General features: G+C 40.4%; 1 protein-coding gene across 5 annotated transcripts in view; it reads right to left on the bottom strand.

Annotated features, from left to right (window-relative positions):
* The window catches only part of PHACTR2 (phosphatase and actin regulator 2), a 66,389-nt gene that overhangs the window by 9,841 nt on the left and 36,862 nt on the right, over window positions 1-19,686 (bottom strand). For 4 of the 5 annotated variants that reach the window (XM_053382079.1, XM_053382080.1, XM_053382081.1 and 1 more), the window contains 4 exons: window positions 17,460-17,627; window positions 8,281-8,361; window positions 6,143-6,304; window positions 942-1,178 (listed from right to left, as the gene is read on the bottom strand). In XM_053382079.1, coding sequence (XP_053238054.1) covers window positions 942-1,178; window positions 6,143-6,304; window positions 8,281-8,361; window positions 17,460-17,627 — 648 coding nt within the window. The remainder of the gene's footprint in view (window positions 1-941; window positions 1,179-6,142; window positions 6,305-8,280; window positions 8,362-17,459; window positions 17,628-19,686) is intronic. The other variant, XM_053382082.1, reaches the window with a different exon arrangement.

Raw genomic sequence — 19,686 nt, 5'->3', positions numbered from 1 at the left:
CTGGGAGCACACCTACTGATCTCTGTGCCTCTTGCCCTCACCACTTTAACTTGTCCAGGAATGAAATAAGCAAACTTGGAAGCAGTACAGCAACTTAGTTGTCTCTTTCTACTACCAATATATATCCTCTGTATATCAGGACATCAACAATGCACCAGTTTTTAGCCCCTCTTTGGAAAGAATGAGAAAATGACGCCATCGCATGAAGGGGTGTACAATTACAAGTCGCTATTTACAAAAGCACACTTTGGAAAACAACCACTGGGCATTTCAAAAGCTACGTGTGTACACAGCTATATCCACCAACGGCATTTTGGTAGTGGTCATTATAAAGGCGATATGCAGTCATTAACCCCACAACCCTTGGCTTCATCATATATTCTTGATTTAGCTGTCAATACTGACCAATCCTTTGGGGGGTTTTCTTTTGGTTTTTTGTTCTTTTGTTTTCAAATCAGTCTCGCTAAGCAGGAGGGCTAGAAATGTACATTTATTCTAACCAACAATTTTCAAAATTTTAATAACAGAGCATGATAACCACGAAGTTTGCTCTACACAGGGCTGTGTGTTGCCCAGCCACGCATTAAAACACCCAAGGCTTATTATCATCAGCCAACGACTGTCATCTGCCTGTTTCCATGACGTTGTAGCACTTGTTCAGCTGAAGACACGCTAATGGGTAAAATGTCTGGAAGTTGCTGCTCCCTGTAACTTTTAATGCCGGTGGCTGTGGCAAGGAAGCATAGCCAGTGGCATTTATTCGGCAGTAGAGTGCATTAGAAAACAAAGTCAGTGAAGAGTTAGCTACTGACAAGACACACACTGTATTAGTATTTCTGACATCGAAAGCAAGCAGTAAGCTCCACAAATCGAAAGCTGGGCACCCGTATGTTAATACCCACAGCATGCATTACGGAACGACCAACCCGTGTGTTACTCACCAGCTTCTCGGTTTGCACCGCGGCTTGTTGGCTTGGCAGGCGGTGCAGAGGCCTGCTTGGCAGGAGCCTTGCCCTTTTTTTTAGCATGTGGCACTTCGTTAGCCTTATGGCTAGTGGCAGCAGCAGTAGCATTTTTTGGAGGTATGGTTGCTTTTTTAGCTTTAGGCTTAGATTTAGGAGGTGGCGGTGGTGGGGCACGGGGTGCCGATGTTTCGGAACCTTTAGGAAGAGGTTTCTCTATGGATGAGAAAGTGAACAGAAAGCAACTGACAAACAGACGACAACTGGCAGGATGCCAAACAAACAAAGAAACAAACACATCTCTTCAAACTGCTCCACCTCTTGAGAATCAGCAACATTTTTGATTTCTTTCTTTATTTCAAGAAAGGAATTGCAGCCAAATTACATCAAGTCTGTCTAGTACATCTCCCAGGTCCATCGTGCGGCCCAGAGAGGCTCTCAAAATGCAGAAACAAGGGAACAGCTTTAAAAAAATAATTCAGTTCCCACTGAAGGAGGATAGTGTCATTACAATCATTTCAGAGACACTTCTCAAGCAACCATAACTCAACTTATTCCAATTCACCAGCCCATATTTGGATCTCTACCCCATTCTCAAGAGATAAACAGCGTTATTATTAGAAATAATTAGTATGTAAAAACCAACAGTATGTGAGACAAGTAAATACAGTTGTGCATGTCACATGTGACCAGGGCTGCCAAGAGACAGGTACAGGGGTTACTGAAATAACAAGATCACAGCTAGCAGGAACCCCAAACTCTGAGTTTTCATTTTTTTAAAAGCAAGGGTCTCTAGCTCTCCTAGAAAGTAAGTTATGAAGTAAATATGCAGGTACCCTTCTAAGTGACTTCTCTGAGATGAGGCAGCTCCTGCCTTTCAATGTTCATAGCCAATGAGTGAAGTAACAGCTGTAATTGACACTGGGCAACAGGAATCTCTAGGATCCTAAGGAGCTGTTGTTTTCCCCTCCTCTTTAGTACACTTTTCCAGCTTCTGTTTCATCTACTAGTCCTTGGAATCTCCAGTTTGCCCTTCCTTTCCCCCTAGCAACCAGGATGCCTCATTCTTGTGATGAGTCTGTCTGAGATCAGGTAGTTCCTAGCAGCTCTTTTCTGCAAATACCAACACACAGTAAGCATAGGTGGATGTTGAAGAATCCCCCCCCAAAAAAAAGGCAAATGTAAAAACTCTGCAGAGGCTTAGGTAGTTTTCCCTGCATGCACTAAAGTCCTGGCACTCATTAATAATTCACTGTATAGTTCACTTATTAATATTAATTAGATTTCTATACTGCCCTTCTTCTGAGGATCATAGAATCATGAAATTGTAGAGTTGGAAGGGAGCATGAGGATCATCTAGTCCAACCCCCTGTGATGCAGGGATCTTTTACTCAAAGTGGGGCTCAAACCCACAACCCTGGGATTAAGACACTCATGCTCTAACGACTCAGCTATCCAACCTCAGGCTCACAGAGCAGTTTGCAATGCAAAACTACAAAAAGATATACCATATTAACAAACAAAAACAGCAGTCCCCCTAGTTTAAAGGCCATGGGTTGTTGATTAACCTGAGAGATGAGGAATGTTTTTGCTTGGCATCTAAGGATATGTAACCAATGGTATACATGTCTACTCAAAAGTAAGTTTATTTGTGTTTAATGGGGATTACTCCCAGGTAAGCGGGTATAGGATTGCAGTCTAGGATTTGGTTTAGGGATAGCATTGAGGAAAGCAGGGTTCTTGTGCATTTAACAGCTGTGTGGAAGGCAGAAATTAAACAAGTTAAACCTCTTGTAGTATAGCAATACATTTATGGGGAAAGCTTCACTTGTTCACATTCTGTCTGTCAGATATTTTATTATATGTGTGGCCGCGGATTTATTTTTGGACTCTGCTTCACTTGTAAAATTTACATATTAGACAAAGCATATGCAAATTTAATGCAAATCTGTGTCCTTTCTGCATGTGGGTCAGAGGGCCCAGTCCACATACAGTGGACTGGACCCAGAAAACCCTGCTGGCTCACCTAGTCAGTAGTAAGTAAGCATGGTATGGAATCATGCCAATTTTGTTACTTTTTGATTCAAGTTCCCCTCTCACATTATCATTGGTAACCCCCTAAATTAACTAGCTCTTCTGCTACTAGTTCTAAGCCAAATTACAATTCTAAAATGGTATGTGCTCAGCTATTACAACATCTGTGTAGGACAGAAATCATTTATACTCAGTGTTGCTTGATACATGCTGGGTAATTTTAGTGTTTATTTCTTCTTCTTCTTTTGAGAACATGGTATTTCTTAAAGCAGATGACAGATTTATAAAAGATTTAGGGCAAGATCACTTATACAGCATGCACTCAATAATCATTTACCCAAAATACAAGCAGATGAAAACCTGTCAGCATGTTCTTATTATTTTGGTACAAGAGAAGTACCTCCTTCTAAACATGCCTCTTGGAGGGTTGACACCCCATCATTATTACTAATAGCAATACTCAAAATGTAGAAAGCATCTGCAAGGCGACAAACTTCGGAAGCATTTAACATTTCTAGAATTGTTTATCAGGAACAGCTTTGCTTCCAAAAACACTCTTAACTCTTTCTGTGCTCAGTGTACCAATCTACCATGGCCTAATCATCAAGGCATTCAGCATTTCATTATTACAGTTCTGCTCATTTTCTGCTCTTGTTAAAAGTCCCATTCCTGAACATGAAAAGAAATCAGATATACAATCCCACCACTAGTTATGTATATTTAAGTCCTACTGAGATGAATATGGGCCGAGATCAGTATAATCGTGAGCACATAAGAACCATGAGCAGCACTGCAGACCCGGGTTTCGCAGGAGTAGTTTTAATACTTTGTATTTATAGAGAAAAGGTTAAAACAAACAAACTCAAAAACCTCAAGCAGGCAAAGGGCACATAAACCTATCTGCTACAACATAGACCTAGTGGGAAAAACCACCCATCTTCATGCATATATCATGTGAAAGGTCACTTGTCTTTTAATGTATTCTCAGGAGAATATCCTCTATTTGTAGCTAGCAACATTTTTTTGTAGGAAATGCACTTGTTTCTTATTTCACATGGCTAGAAAGAATCCTGGATTAGGCTGCTAGGTTTGTTTGACAAACACATAGCATTTGCCTTTTAAGATTTCAGGCACAGCCTTCATTCATTTCAGTGAGACTGCAAGGAGCTCCTTCATAACGATAAGATACAGATGAGCAACAAGACCTCATAAATGCACATATGTACGCGATCACATACTTTATCAATTAATCTGGAATTGCCACCAAACTTTTTCCCTGTATTCATAAATCACCAATGTTTATTAGGATGCACCTATTAGCATGCATAGAAAAAAATTAATCACCCCTTCTGTTACCCTGACTGCAGGTACAACAGGGAGGTGATATGGTGTTGTCTGTAGTTATCTTGAATATGCACCGTTAAAGAGAAATCTGTCATGTTTCTTCATCCATGGAAATGTATGGTTAAAAATGTTTAAAACTGCCTTGCGGGGTCAGACCTAAAGTTCAGTACAGTCCAGCACTGTTACCTATGGCAACAAGCAAATTTCTCTGGAAGGGCTACAAGCAGGGCATGGAAGCAATGACTTTCTCCCCTAGATTTTTTACCAGGATTTGGTATTCAGAAGTGTACCATCTTTGATCACAGCAGTTTGAGTTAGCTTTTATGGAAAATGGGTACTGACTATTCATAACTATTATATTTGAGAAAACAATGTTGTGAGATTACCAGAAATATTCTATTTCTGCTATGAAGTGCTTGAAGCTATGAAATACACCAGTCATGGTAAACAGTTAGATGCAGCAATGCATGTAAATAAGCAATCACTGCCTTCTTTCCCTCTGCAAGATTTAGGAATTATTTGAATGAGTATTACTTGTTTGATGGCTCTCTCAAGTATCTGGAGTTATCCCTCAAAAATGCAGAACATTTGCCCCTGGAAAGACATCATGGTTGGATCTCCTGATTTCTCTGTATTGAGTTAGATGACTGGCAGAAGGGAGGCTCTAATTTTGATCAGACTAACAGCATTCCAGAATCTTCAATTTGCCTTGTTGTGAAAAACCCATTGCTCTAATCAAAACTGAAGCCTCCTGGCTTCTGTCAGACTACAATCAGAAATGTCAGGAGTTTTTGATGTTTCTTTGTCATTTGGCCCCAAGACTACATGAAGCAAAGTTCCATTAATTGTAATAAATCGTAAGCTAAATACAGCCTCCATGTCCAGCAGCAGTATTTCTCTGAATACCAGTTGATAGGGGCAAACATCACAAGATGGCTAGCATCTTCACTTTCTGCTTGTGGACTTCTGGTCCACCACTAATGAAAATCAGAGTGCCAGTAAGGATGGACTTTTTTGCCTGATCCTGAACAGCTGTTCTTATGTTCTTACTGATTTTCTCACATAGAAAGCAAATAACAACCTGGTGGCATGCACAGTACTTGTAGTGCCAGCTATAGAACAGCAGAGCACCCACTAAAAAAAAAAAGATGTTTCTGTTAGTGCATTGTGTATTTTCCTTAGTAGAAAAAGTTCGTAAGTCAACTTTTGGTGGTGGTGAGCTTCTGTTAAAATAGAACTAATACTTGTTCACCATCATCTTGTAGTCTGTAACTGTACCATTCTACACATGCAGGAAGTTTAGTTATAAACAAGCAGAAGAAGTTATATAAATGCTTTTGTATGATGTACATCCTGCCCTTCTTTGAAGGAGCTCAGGGTGGTACACAAGCCCCCCACACTACACCTGCTCTAATGTTAGCCTCACAACTTTGGGATGGAGGTTAAGCTAAGATTCAGTGAATGGCCTTCTCGTGCAATTCTAATTGCCTCTCATTAAGCCACAGAAGAGGTTCCATTCATGTCTGGTAAAACAAATAAAAATCTGCTCCTCTTCCAGACCTACCACCTTTTCCTCCACTTCCAACGAGACCAACTTTATGTTCCATTTTAAATTTGTATTTCTGATTGAAAAGATGCCACTTAAAAATATTAACTGCCGTCTTGTTTCTGCAAAGCCTATCTCTACATTGGCTTCCTTGTTGCTATAGGCAGAGTCATTTTCAGTATAACCGTTTACATAAATTATCTACTCATGTTTTTAAAATGAGAAATCAATCCAGATGAGTTGCATTTTAAATTACCCTTTTTGCCATCTTTTCTCTCTTCTGTAGCTGGTGGTGCTTTTGCTGATGTGGAGCTATTCTCTTCTGCGGTCTTCGTGACATTTTCTCCCTGTATGGCTTCTTCAGTGATTACTATCGTGTGGCCGTTTGAGGTTTCATAATTTACTGTTATCTCTCCATCTGAAATAAATTATAACAAAGTTATTGCCTTACACTGACAATGTATGTAAGCGCTTCCCATTTACAGGGTTGCAGCATATGAGCTGCACGCTTGATGTACATAAAATGTGATGAAGCTATATTGGAAAGGGAGGAAGGGAGAAAGGAATCTACATTAACAAGCACTTGAATGCCTAGAATACAGTGGTACCTCGGGTTAAGAACTTAATTCATTCCGGAGGTCCGTTCTTAATCTGAAACTGTTCTTAAACCTGAGGTACCACTTTCGCTAATGGGGCCTCCCGCTGCCGCTGTGCGATTTCTGTTCTCATCCCGAGGTAAATTTCTTAACCTGAGGTACTATTTCTGGATTAGGAGAGTCTGTAACCTGAAGCGTCTGTAACCCGAGGTACCACTGTACTTACATTACCAGAACACTAATTGTCACCTAATATTTAGCTCTTCCTAGTCAACCTGAGCAAGCCAATGTGCACACAACACCTTTCCCCAAAATAAGATTGAGGTTGAATCCTGACAAGACAGAAGTACTGTTTTTGGGGGACAGGGGGCGGGCGGGTGTGGGGGATTCCCTGGTCCTGAATGGGGTAACTGTGCCTCTGAAGGACCAGGTGCGCAGCCTTGGAGTCATTTTGGACTCACAGCTGTCCATGGAGGCACAGGTTAATTCTGTGTCCAGGGCAGCTGTCTACCAGCTCCACCTGGTACGCAGGCTAAGACCCTACCTGCCCGTGGACTGTCTTGCCAGAGTGGTGCATGCTCTAGTTATCTCCCGCTTGGAATACTGCAACGCGCTCTACGTGGGGCTACCTTTGAAGGTGACCCGGAAACTGCAATTAATCCAGAATGCGGCAGCTAGACTGGTGACTGGGAGTGGCCGCCGGGACCACATAACACCGGTTCTGAGAGATCTGCTTTGGCTCCCAGTACGTTTCTGAGCACAATTCAAAGTGTTGGTGCTGACCTTTAAAGCCCTAAACGGCCTCGGTCCAGTATATCTGAAGGAGCGTCTCCACCCCCATCGTTCAGCCCGGACACTGAGATCCAGCGCCGAGGGCCTTCTGGCGGTTCCCTCATTGCGAGAAGTAAGGTTACAGGGAACCAGGCAGAGGGCCTTCTCGGTAGTGGCACCTGCCCTGTGGAACGCCCTCCCAGCAGATGTCAAAGCAATAAACTACTATTTTACTTTTAAAAGTCATCTGAAGGCAGCCCTCTTTAGGGAAGTTTTTAATGTTTGATGCTGTACTGTTTTTAATATTCAGTTGGAAGCCGCCCAGAGTGGCTGGGGAAACCCAGCCAGATGGGCGGGGTATAAATAATAAATTATTATTATTATTATATAATAAAAGGCCCCAACATGTTGTAACATTGCCTCATAGAGGAGTTGCTTCATCCTTTTGATCATTTTTGGTTGCTCTTTCCTGCACCTCTTCCAGCTCTATATCTTTTGAGAGGTGTGGTGACCAGAACTATACACAGTATTTCAAGTGTGGTCGCCCCATAGATTTCCGTAGCAGAATTATTATGGTATCAACAGTTTTGCTGGGAGTACTTGACACCCTCTTTAGGGCATTCCAAGCAGTCTTTGAAGCATGTCTTCCTTCCCTTGACATCTAGACTCAACAGCACAACACTTAGATGCATGGCAGGCTCCCCACCCACCCCAGCCACCTGACACGAATACTTGGATTCAAGTATGCTCCCATGTTCTCTCCTGAATATACCTTGCTATTCAGTTCACTTTCCCAAACAATGAGACACAAATGACAGACTGAATTATGGTTTGTGCTTATAACAGAAGACCCAGGGGTTTTATCACAAGCGGGTTATGAGTCTCGCTTGAAAGGATGTGTCCCTGCCTGCTGTATCAGTCATGTCACAGAGTTTCAAAACAATGATAGTAGCAACAGAAAAATAATGCTAATCATTTAAATGGCATACAAAAGTTATTAGCAGCTGCCTATATTAATTGCCATCACCTTGTTCAGTTATTTCCTTCAGCACACCCCTTCTTATCAACTCCTCTCTGCTTTGCCTTGTTGATATCTTTCTTTCCAGCACTTCAAAAAAGAAACAGACAAAATGTAGACATTAATTCACTGAAATTCAATTATAGCAATTATATATATTTTTTAAAGCCAGAAAAAGATTAAAAAGAACAAAAGCAAAGACCTTAGCCTTTGTCTTCAGCAATAGCTTTTCAAAATATTGTTGTTAGACAGAAAAGGAGCACTGTACAAGTCAGCGACGCTGTTTGATCTTTTGTTAACAAGTGCAGCTACTTTTTTTTTATTAGTAACAAGAATAGCAATGAACCTCCAGAACAGAAATATATTATGCAAATTTGTAATAGCGGAGTCACACTCACATACTCTGTTAAGGCATTGTTTTGTATGACAGGCAATCATTCTTCCCATCCAAGTTTTGGATGAAATACAATGTAGCCCTAAGGCGAGTGTTCTGTTAGTGCAAGGATTTCTTCTTGTGTAATGGAATGTTTCCCTCCTCTCCTGCCCCTCAGGTTTCCCCAGGCCTCTATAAAAGAGCAGGGGCAGGAGAGATAGAGAAAGTCCTGCTGCCCAAGTGGAAATCCCAGTGCTGACAGGAATTCTTTGTAAAACACCACCCTGGAAGTGGGAAAATGTATCTCTTCTTATATAAAGCTATGCATGTCATAGTTCCTGGAAACATGAGTGCACAAAATGTTGCATAACTCACAGCCTGATATATCAGGAAATCCCCATGTACAGAAACCACTGGCTAGTCATCTGAGAGCACATGCTATGATGAATACAAAGAGTGACCTTCAAAGTGGGGTCTCCAGCCTGTACATAATGGCTGCCTTTCAGCTTCCCTTACAGGGTTCAGGTTGGGGAAGAGCCATAGCTCAGTGGAAAAGCTTCTAGGCCCCAGGTGCAATCCCAGGCATCTCCAGGTAGGGCTCAGAGAGAACCATGTCTGAAATCCCAGAGGGCCACTGGCTCTGTCAGAATACATAATACTGAGCAAGATGGACCAATAGTCCTACTTAGTGTCAGCTTCCTTCAGTCTGAAGACTTCCAGTTTCGACCAGGTCTTACTGGCTTCTGTACAAGGGGACTTTCCATAACTTCTTGTATGCTGTGATGCATCAGGCTGTAAACTATGTAACTTTCTGTGCACGCATATTTTGCAGTTTCCAGGAAGTATACCATAAGCTGCTTTGTTTGCTTATAAAACTTATTTCTGCTGACAGAAAGATGCAGAAACACAAATAAATAATCCTTGAAGGTAAACTGCTACTTCTGAGCATCTGTGGCTCCAATGAAGAGGGTGCAATACTTGCACAGGAAAAGTGCACATTATCCAAGAGATCCCTAAGATGCAGAACATCAGAGGTCCCTGATTGTCAACCAAGGCAGATCTGCAGCCATGCTTCATAGACCACATCTATCCAAGACCACAATAATGGAATCCCAAAGAACCCAATTTTGCCACAATTCATTCTTTGAGACTAGAATACCCAGTGGATTTAAGGTGGCATATCACCCCTGGCTTGCCAATTGTTCATACTGACTTTCTGAAGCATTTGCTAATACCCTGCTCTTTCAAAATATAATTGTTAAGTCTATCTTCTGAATGTGACCCTTAAAATGTTTGCTTCTTCCACTCGTTTAATCCTTCCCCCCTTTCATCTCCCATTGCTGGGAGAGAATTAAGCATTTTACTTTCCTCATGTGTTATCTATAAGCTAGGTCAGGTGGAGTCCCTTCCTCCTGCCATTTCTACCATCAGTCCTGCCATCCACACTTCCAATCTCTGTGTATTCATCATCTGCCTCACAAAGCAGCATTTTTGGGAATTAAATATGGCTCAGATTTATCTGCTCCCTTAAGCCACTATCTCCTCCTTACTCAGAACAGGACACCAGTGAACTAGACAGACATTAAGCGATTAAACAAGCAGAATATTTCCGTATCAGGCCCCGAGCAGGCACACTTGGCTTGTGGAGCTACAGCTATCCTATCTGTCCTGCTTATTGCTACAAGTCATCATTTTTTTCATGTCTCTTGCTTGGTCTGTTTCTCTTCATCTTCCCTTTTCTTTAGCTTCTTTGTATGCGTGGAATGTTCCTCCCGCTAAAATCCTATATGCCTCCTTTCTTATTTCAAAAGCCTGTAAAAACCAATCCTTTTAGCTTTGCCTCCTTAATTTTTACCTTCTATATTTTGCTTCATTTTTTTAAAGGCAAAGTAGTAATTACCAACTGTAGCAGCATGCAGATTTAAGAATGTTCCACACTGCCTTAAGCAAATTACAACTCCTTCTGCACAGTCACATATTGTTTCCCCTCCTCACCACCAACATGTTCTCTTCCTTTGCCTCTGCCTGGTTTCAGTGTGAGCCAATTGGATGGAGACCTGCTGTTTTTAGTTTTTGCAAAGTATTAAATATTCTTTAAACCAGGAATGGAGAACCTGTGACTGTCCAGATGTTCAAACAAAATCTGGAGGGCCAAAGCTTCCCCATCCCACCTTTAAACACAATGGCCTTGATCCAAAGAACTTTGTGCAAAGCAGCAGGTCGCTTGCATGATGCCGCCTGCCTGTTTGGAAAAAAGAAACCCCCTCAAAAATAGATGTATAAATATATTCAGTTGCAGATGTTTTCAGTTATAAATGTATTAAGTCACAGGCAATACTTTAAAAGCACAAAATAGCCTTTTCTTTATTATTGCATTCACAAAATATGGCTTGTTTTGAAAAACTCAATAAAAAATATTACTTTAAACAATAATGGAAAATATTGCAGTTCAACAAAGACAATGTACTTCAGCTTTATAGGGGACATTCTCTTCTAATATATGGATGCACCCTAGGTTTTGTTTTCACATCCTCTTTTCCAATCACATACTTCTTTATAGAAATATACATATATAACAAAAGAAATAAATGCAGAATGTTTATGATCATGTTTGATCTCAGGAAGTCTGTGAGAGACAAGTCAGTTTTCCTACTTTGTAGAAAAACTTATTCATGAATATACGTAGTCAGATAACATATTGCAGCACCTCCATATGTAACTGTATTTTCTTAAGCTGCTAGATAAAAGGTGTTGAATTCCTTAATCATCAGTTTGGTGTGCTTTATTGTCCTATATTCATTGGGTTTCTAAGCAACCCTTCTCACCCCATTTTTCACTTTTTCTGAACACTAGGGCTTGAACCACCTTCATGCTGCTCTGATAATGCTGCTCTAATCTGGCAGGGCTAATCATGCGCTTGGAAGGTTGTGTCTTAATAAGGACCACTGCCAGCCCAGGACATCCCATTGCTGACAACCCCCTCTATTTGGTGGGGGAGGGAAATGAGTTTGCCAGAAAATTCTGAGTTCAAAAATTTCCTGGAAATTAGGGTAATTCACATTGGGTATAGGGATGGGACTGAATTTGCACTGGAAAACTTTCTGATGCCCTGGATCTTTCTGTTATGTTTGCCAAAAGACTATGTAATTTGTGAACTGCATGTTACTGCATTTGAATTATGGAAGAATATATTGTCCAGATATCTGTGCAACTGTATGTGCTTTTAAATAGCTGTAGGCATTCATGTGCTGAAGTTTCTAAAGTGTTGCATGTTTTTATGACTAAGTTAATAAATGATATTTTTGTGCACATTTTTGTAACTTGTGTATTGGTTATATATATTCGCCCAGAAAATGCTTGGAATATATATAAATATATTTGTATGTATCGATCGGAACACTATAGTTTTGGAGTGTTTGTTACAAAGGTACTGTACATATGTCAGTCGTCTGCCTGTTACAGAAAGACCCTAAAGGAGATTTACTGAAATGTGTAGGGCCACTAATATGTATTTATCGGCATCTTAAGACATTATTCGGAGTCAGACCATTGGCTGCTCTGAGCTCTGAGTTTGTCTAGTTTGAAGAATGATAGCTCTCTAATGTTTCTCTCAGCAGAAATATTCCCAACTCTGCTGCTATTTTTATTTTAACACTTATAGAGTGCCTAACATTTTTCTAAATGCTGTACAGATATTAAAAAAAAGATAAGACAGCTTGTAGCCGGCAAGCAGGGACTAACAGACATGATGCAAAAAAGAAAATGGAATGGAGAGTGAAGAGGGAAAGCAAGCAAATTCAGGAAGTTGGAACAGTGTGATCTTTCTAGCAATTGCGGGGGGGGGGGAGAGCAAGCTCTTTGCAGCTGCTTCTTCTCTAGCTAATGGATAGAGAAACTTTAGTCTTTGTATAGTTAGAAAGTTGATACTACAGAGGGTGATACTACAGAGGGTGCGGTCTCCCAGTGGCCCTTGTTCATATGGTGATGGCAGAGATCAAAGTGTGCTTCCCTTTAGTTGTGTAGTCCCAATGGACTGAACCTGGGAATGTCTGCTTCAAACCACATGCTCTTCCACTGACCTATGGCCACTTGCCACAAGTTCCCACAAAATACTCTCAGCACAAATTGTTCTCAAGCTCTAAAATGTTACTTTGGGGCATCTAATTTAGATGCTCAAAAATCTGAAATTCTACTTCCTCAGTTTCTGATGACTTAAAACATTTATACACCTCATGCTCCAGTCTAATTGTGGTTTCTTTAAAGCAAAATGTTACAGGGGATAGATGTGGTAATTTAAACATCTGAATTACACCTCACAGACAAGACAGTCTTGTCTTGTCTCACACATTATAATTCACCCCCATTAGCATGCATAGCACTCAAGATTATTCCATAAACAAAAAGACAGGTACTTGCTCTCAAGAAATGTATGGCCTACCACAGAAGGAAGAGAAGGGAAGAGAAAATGTAGGAAGGAAATGTGAGCATGTAGATTTACTTACACCTGAAACTTGATTACAGTAAAGATTATGGGATTAATCCACGTGTCTCAGGGAAAAGATGGGCTCTGGAAGATGAGAGAGAGTGCCCTATAGAAGATGGGAGTTCTAGGCATAGCTGGCAGAAAGAGAGCCACAAAGTCCATCTGCCTTAGGTGACCTTTGTAGCAAAAAACACTTTCAACGGATTCTGTGAGGGATGCAGAAGAGCTCGCTTTATCCTGAAGTGATGTGAAATGCCACTTTGAGCAGAAGATTCTAGGGGGAAGTAAGGAGCGTGGTTTTTCTGTCTGAAGTTTTTCCACGTAAGATTAATGAAGATGAATAAAGATGATGATGCTGTAATTATACTTGGGTTTTTTATATTATTAATAGAATATTTTGCTTCAGCTAATGAATGTCTCTTGCTGGCAGTGTTATAGTCAAAACACCAGAACTGAACTGTGCTCATTTCCTCCTTCCCACTGTATCACAGCAGCAGCCACCCATCAATTTAAATTCTCCATGAACAAGAGCAGAAGCATTAGATTTATTAATGGTATGGAACCAAATCTGAGCTATGCATAAGGAACAAAAAGTACAGCAAGGAAGCTGTCTAAATACCAGGCACTTTGCATTTATTAAGGCATAATTGTATTTTGATTATATAAAATAGATGGAATCTGAAGCAGAGTAAATGAGACAGCGTAGGCAAAGGTCACTAAATATTGGAGAGATTTAGTGCTTGATAATTTGCCAAAGTGTTCCATCTTATCTTTTTAAAAGTTGTGCAGACACATTTCTGTAAGAAACAGTGATTTACTGTTTTGCTATTAAAACTTAAATTAAGAAACATAAAATCAAACGCTTCAACAACACACACTGAGACCATCTGCTTTGTTTCAGAATCAAGACAGCTACAGAATATCATTCTGTTGCATTTTAAATAAATGTCATTTTAGAAGTTCAGAGTTCTTCAAGATTTTTCATCTGAGTTAATTTGTTAAAGAAGCACTGGGAGAAAATGGAATTACTTCTGGGAAAGTGATGGAACTGAATATAGAAGGCATGCCTTGCTATTTGTATGTGAAGTTACTATGACCAAAGTATTTGTACACAACTGGGATTGTATCTTTGTGAAATATACCTGTGTTCACAGAGTTGGGAAGCTAGAGTGCGGATGTGTCAAGGTGGTAGCTCAGCTCACATAGAAGGTGTTGTTAAAGATGGGAAGTTTTTAAAAAAACGGGATGCGGGGGACTTGGATGCTGTATAAATGTAACACACTGCATGGGCCTTTCCTAAGGAGAAGCATCCCTTTACAATGAACATATACACCATTTTAAAAAAGGTGGTCTCTTTCATCAGAACATTTCAGTTCTCCGGCAATCCCACAGTTCAAGAAGGCCCCTTCTTTCTATCTGACAGCTCTGGCTGGCATTTATATGTCTGCTCAAGTAAACATTTGCCCTATGTGCTCAATGGAGAGCCAGTGTGGTGTGGTGCTTAGAGGGCTGGACTGGGACCCGTGGGACCTGGGTTCAAATCTCCACTTGGCCATGAAACTCACTCGGTGACGTTGGGCCAGTCCCTGCCTCTCGGACTAACCTACTTCACAAGTTGTTGTTGGGATTAATTGGGAGGGGAGAGAGGAAGAACCACTGTGAGCTCCTTGGAGTAAAATGTGAATATAAATAAATATATAAATGTATTATTAATTCTTCACTTTTACTTTAAGAGTCCCCAACCATGTTATTCAGCAGCTGTTAAATCCTCATGCTCTCTTAATTATGCCATTCTTATTTTTTAAAAAGCACTAATCTAACATTCTGAAATGCATCCAGATATTTTTGCTTCTCAAAGGTAGACCTGCAGTATCTTCATTTAGCTTCAAACTTCTCCTCTGGGATTATAGCATTTGATGCAATCAGAGCCAGACGCGGCTTCTGCTCCACCCCTCCCACCTTCCCTATGGATATTCAAAGGAGCATCCACTCCAGCCGATAAACTACTGAAATCTCTTCCTCTTCCGAAAGCAGAAACTCATAAGATCCTTCCTAAAGTTTGTTTTTTAGGATGACGAAACTGTGTCTGCTCAGCTTTGCAAAGCGAGCGGCTTGGCAGCACAGATTCAAGATCTACATGGAAAACATGTTACCAAAGAGGGAGGGGAATTCATTCATCATTCCCACATCAGTACAAGTTATTTCCATACGGAATCCTCCATAATTTTAACTGCTCGTATCATGTGCTGTTTACATAGATTTATTCAGCTGCTGGCACAGTATGATCACCTTCCAATATATTTTTGTAAGAAAACTGAGCCCTCCATCCAAGACTGCACCTTTCAATATATGCTGTTTTTCACAGGCCTAATACAAAACAATCAGATTCCCTCCCCTGCCCAAGTTCTCTGGCTGAGGGCCAGACTACTACACGTAGCTGCATGCTGCATTCCCCTGAGTCCCATCCCCCCCATTGTTATTTTAAAAAAGCAAAACAAACTAATAAGCAAACGAAGCTTTGGCATTCCCCTATCTGAAGTGAAAGAACAATGGGAAAGAGTGCTTAAAAGTTTTCCTCTCGAAACTGCTCCCAAAGGGGGACCCCATTACAGCAATGTTACATGCATGAGCATAATTGGTAAAATAATATGGCACAAGCACACTACAAATATCATCTCCCTTGTCCAAGTATAAAACATAACTAAATGCAAATGAATGCCAGTCTAGCCACAGAGGTAAGGTACTGCACAGTATCAGGATCCTACCCTTTGTCTCTAAGGGTGTTATGCTCAAGATGCTTTTATTTCAACTGTGCTTTCCGCTGATGATTAGGGACCCATATCCAACTACATATATATATATAAGCTCGCATTTAAGAAATCCTACAAAAGTAAACAACCGGTTCCAGGAAAATAAGTCTGCAAATGTTTTCTTGGGAATGTTCCTGCTTACATGTTTATGTTCCAAGACTTAAATATATCACACCAGGCACAGAAGCCACCTATTGTAAGCAGAGCTTTCTGAATCTAGTTCTGCTCTAATGGACCAGAAAAATGAAAAGTACTTTTTGAAGGTGACATTTGGAAGAACAGATTGGATGTCCGCATTCCATATAACTGTAAAAAGAGAGAATTAATGCCTGCGTACCTTACAGAGGTGTTTCCAGGTACTGCGAGATGCTTTTAATGTGATTTACAGTTTGGCAAGAACTACAAAACATTAGTTGTTTTACTGTTAAAAATTCCCATGTTGTAAAAAAATACCACTGTGGTCAGGTACATTTTAATTATGTCTCCTTTGTCATATCACCACACGGCCTGATCTTTTCTTTTTCTTTTTTTGTCCAAATCTATTAGACATCAGAACAATTCTTAACCGGTTCAGTGTGTCTGAGAAGGAATTTAGTCCATGAGAGAGAAAGATGGGTAGGTGGAAGAGGCCAAGAAGAGGAATGGAAGGTTAACAGGTTATTAAGACAATGGTGACAGAAAGAAATTGGCAAGGGACTAGAACAAATTGCCTTAAAGACACCACAGGCTGGGACTGACAGCAAGCAGAAAAAAGTTACATAATATGCGCAGAACAATCAGTCACACAATCTTATTTTGAATTGGTATGGAATAATGCATAGGCTACAGAAGATATAGCTGATCAATCTTTGGTGGGGCACAGGCCACTTAAAATACCAAAACAATAAAATTACATAGGATAAACTGGCCAAAGGAAATTAAAAGCTTGTGGGGGGAAAGAGAGTTCTGCCTGGTGCCAAGAGGTCATTCTACAGAGACGGTGCCATATCTAAAAATGTCTGGTGCAGTCTCTCTTCTCTTTTTAATGCGCAGCATGTTTTTCAGATCTAGCTTCTGAAAGGAGTAAAGGTATGAAACCAGAAACAATTAGTCAAAAGACCTTGAAATGAGGAACAGGGTGGCAGAGTTGAAGCACTGCGGGGATGGAGAAGGGAGATTACTAGCTGTTCCATAAGGAACTGTGGTCAGAGAAATATTTGAGACATGTGGCATATAAAGCTAATGAAGCAGTTCTTTCTGTTGGGGTCAATACATCTGACAGAGACCAGCGTGCAAAGCCCTACTTGGCCATGAAGCTCACTTGGTGATGTTGGACCAGTCACTGTCTCTTAGCTCTAACCTACATCATGGGGTTGCTGCGAGGACTCAAGTGGAAGGTGGGAAACCATGTATACCACCTTAGGCTCTTTGGAGGAAAGGCGGGATATAAATGCAGCAAATAAATAAATAAAATAAGCAACTAATCAACCATACCCTTTTCCAGTCACCACCAAGTAACCTCTGCCACTGCCCAAAGTGATACCTGCTGATGTTTCTTTAAATTTTTCACTGGTCTTCTTCTTCCGCCACTTCCATGGTTTGAAGATTTTGCCAATAGTAGAAAGTTTGCCTTTCCTCTTGAAAGAAGGACTTCGGGATCCTGGGTTTGGCCCATCTGAGTTTGCAATTGATGTCTTGTCTATCCCATCAACTATATATATAAAAACAAAAACCAGCAAGCAGCATGTTAGGTTACCAAAACCTGTAGAAAAACATTCATTTTTTAAAACATGCAAAATAATGAGGAGAAAAATAACAGCCACTTCACAGTATGTGGCAATATACATTTAACACATTCTAAATAATTTCAGACATACCTAACAATGAGAATGTGATTAAGTATCACAAAATATGTGTAAGTACATTCTAGTTCAGAACTATAAAAGATAACGGCAAACGCTGAACCAGCACTCTGAATAAATCCAGAACTCAAGCAGCCTTCCAGATATGCTAACATCAAACTTTCAGCATTACGTTGTAAACAGCAAGGTTTAACATAATTAATATTCAAATCAAAGCTGCTATTCTTAGTACTCCAGGTACCACATGCTGCCCCAAAGAGCCACAAGTGCCACATTGTCTACTGCCCCACTTTTATGGTGAACCCATTAAAAAGCAACAAACAAATATGACTTGTGAGGCACACAAAGAAATGTCAAACATGGAGGGTGGACAATATAACTACAAAATGTAGATACAAGTTCAAAGTAACATGGCTGTCATTAAAAGCACTTGTAGATCCTACAAAAAATATCTATTTCCAAGTTTAGCATAATTTAACATTTTCCAGATTTCAGTTGTTCCCTAAAAGCAATCCAGGAAAGTTAAACACATCATTCATAAGCATTGAAGTGTGCTTGATTTTCTCTGAGTTGTACCTACTGAATCTACAATTAATTTTTATTACATGGACTACAAGTGACTAAGGAATGCTATCATTTTTATTGTCTGTGATCAGTACACTTAGGTAATGTAAAGAGCACAAGCCCCTTTGCTCTTTAGACCTCATCGTTTTAAAAAACTCTCTCCTTCCTTCTCTAGAACCCTCATGACTCAGACATCCTCTTTACTGCTGTACTGTTACACAGGATATTTTTAGGCAATCCATCCTGTGCATACTGTCATTATTTTTCACCAGACAATGCTATTCAGCTTCTCACAAAAGCAGCCTAATAGCTATGTATGCGGATAACAGTTTTGATGAAGGAATGACAAGCATAGGTCAATGATAAGCTGTAGAGGCCAGGAATATCTATAGTTATTATTTTATCATTTGTTTATATAGCACTTCTAATATGCACCACACTTGACAAACAGGGTAGGACACAGAATGTCCAGCTGAGAACAGAGAAGGGAGAAAAGCAGGGGCACAACACAGCAGCAGAGGCCAGAAGGAGCAGCAGCTAAGAGACAGTCACAAGAGCAATGCAGGAAGGACTACACATTGTTTAGCAACTTCCTACACAGGTACATTGGAACTGAGCCTGTTATCAGCCACATTTGCTCTCCACCTATCTACACACATCTCTCCAACTAGGACACAAGTTTGTTAAACTTCAGAGCATTTTGTTTTATTATGCTGTTATTTCACAGGCAGTCTCACCAGGCCCTAACGAAATATTAATTCATGGTGCCTAAGGCTTGGTTCATATATTCATTTCACTTGATTTCTCTACACTTACCTTACCATATACCTATGTCTCAATGCAGTCTTCCCATCCCATATCCCTGTCCTCCCATTCCTTGTCAGGGCCTGGTCCATGGAATGCCCACGCACCTCAGGAAAAGCAGCGAAACACAGGGTTCTGTTATGCCTATATGGATCATTCCACATGCAGGCAACTGCACTGGCAGTGGGCTGGATCAAACTCTGTGATAAAATATGAAAGCTCTCTCTGTGGTGGCTCGTTCACAAATGCAATTCATCACTTGATTTATAGTAATGAAGTCAGGAATGTGCATTTTGCATCAACCCTAATGCAGCTTAATCAACATATTCACAGAACTCGATATTGTTCCAGTTCAGCAACAAGAACAACTCATAGTCTTAGTTTGTATATACAATGGTACCTTGGGTTACAAACGCTTCGGGTTACAAACGCTTCACGTTACAGACTCCGCTAACCTGGAAGTAGTGAAGGGACAGGGAAGGTATTCCCTGTATTTTATATTTAAGTAAATTGCTCTGCTCTGATAAATTGTTTTCTAAA

This window comes from Podarcis raffonei, chromosome 3 (assembly GCF_027172205.1).
Source record: "Podarcis raffonei isolate rPodRaf1 chromosome 3, rPodRaf1.pri, whole genome shotgun sequence".
In the NCBI taxonomy this organism is placed as follows: domain Eukaryota; kingdom Metazoa; phylum Chordata; class Lepidosauria; order Squamata; family Lacertidae; genus Podarcis; species Podarcis raffonei.
This window is presented reverse-complemented; position numbering and strand designations above follow the sequence as displayed.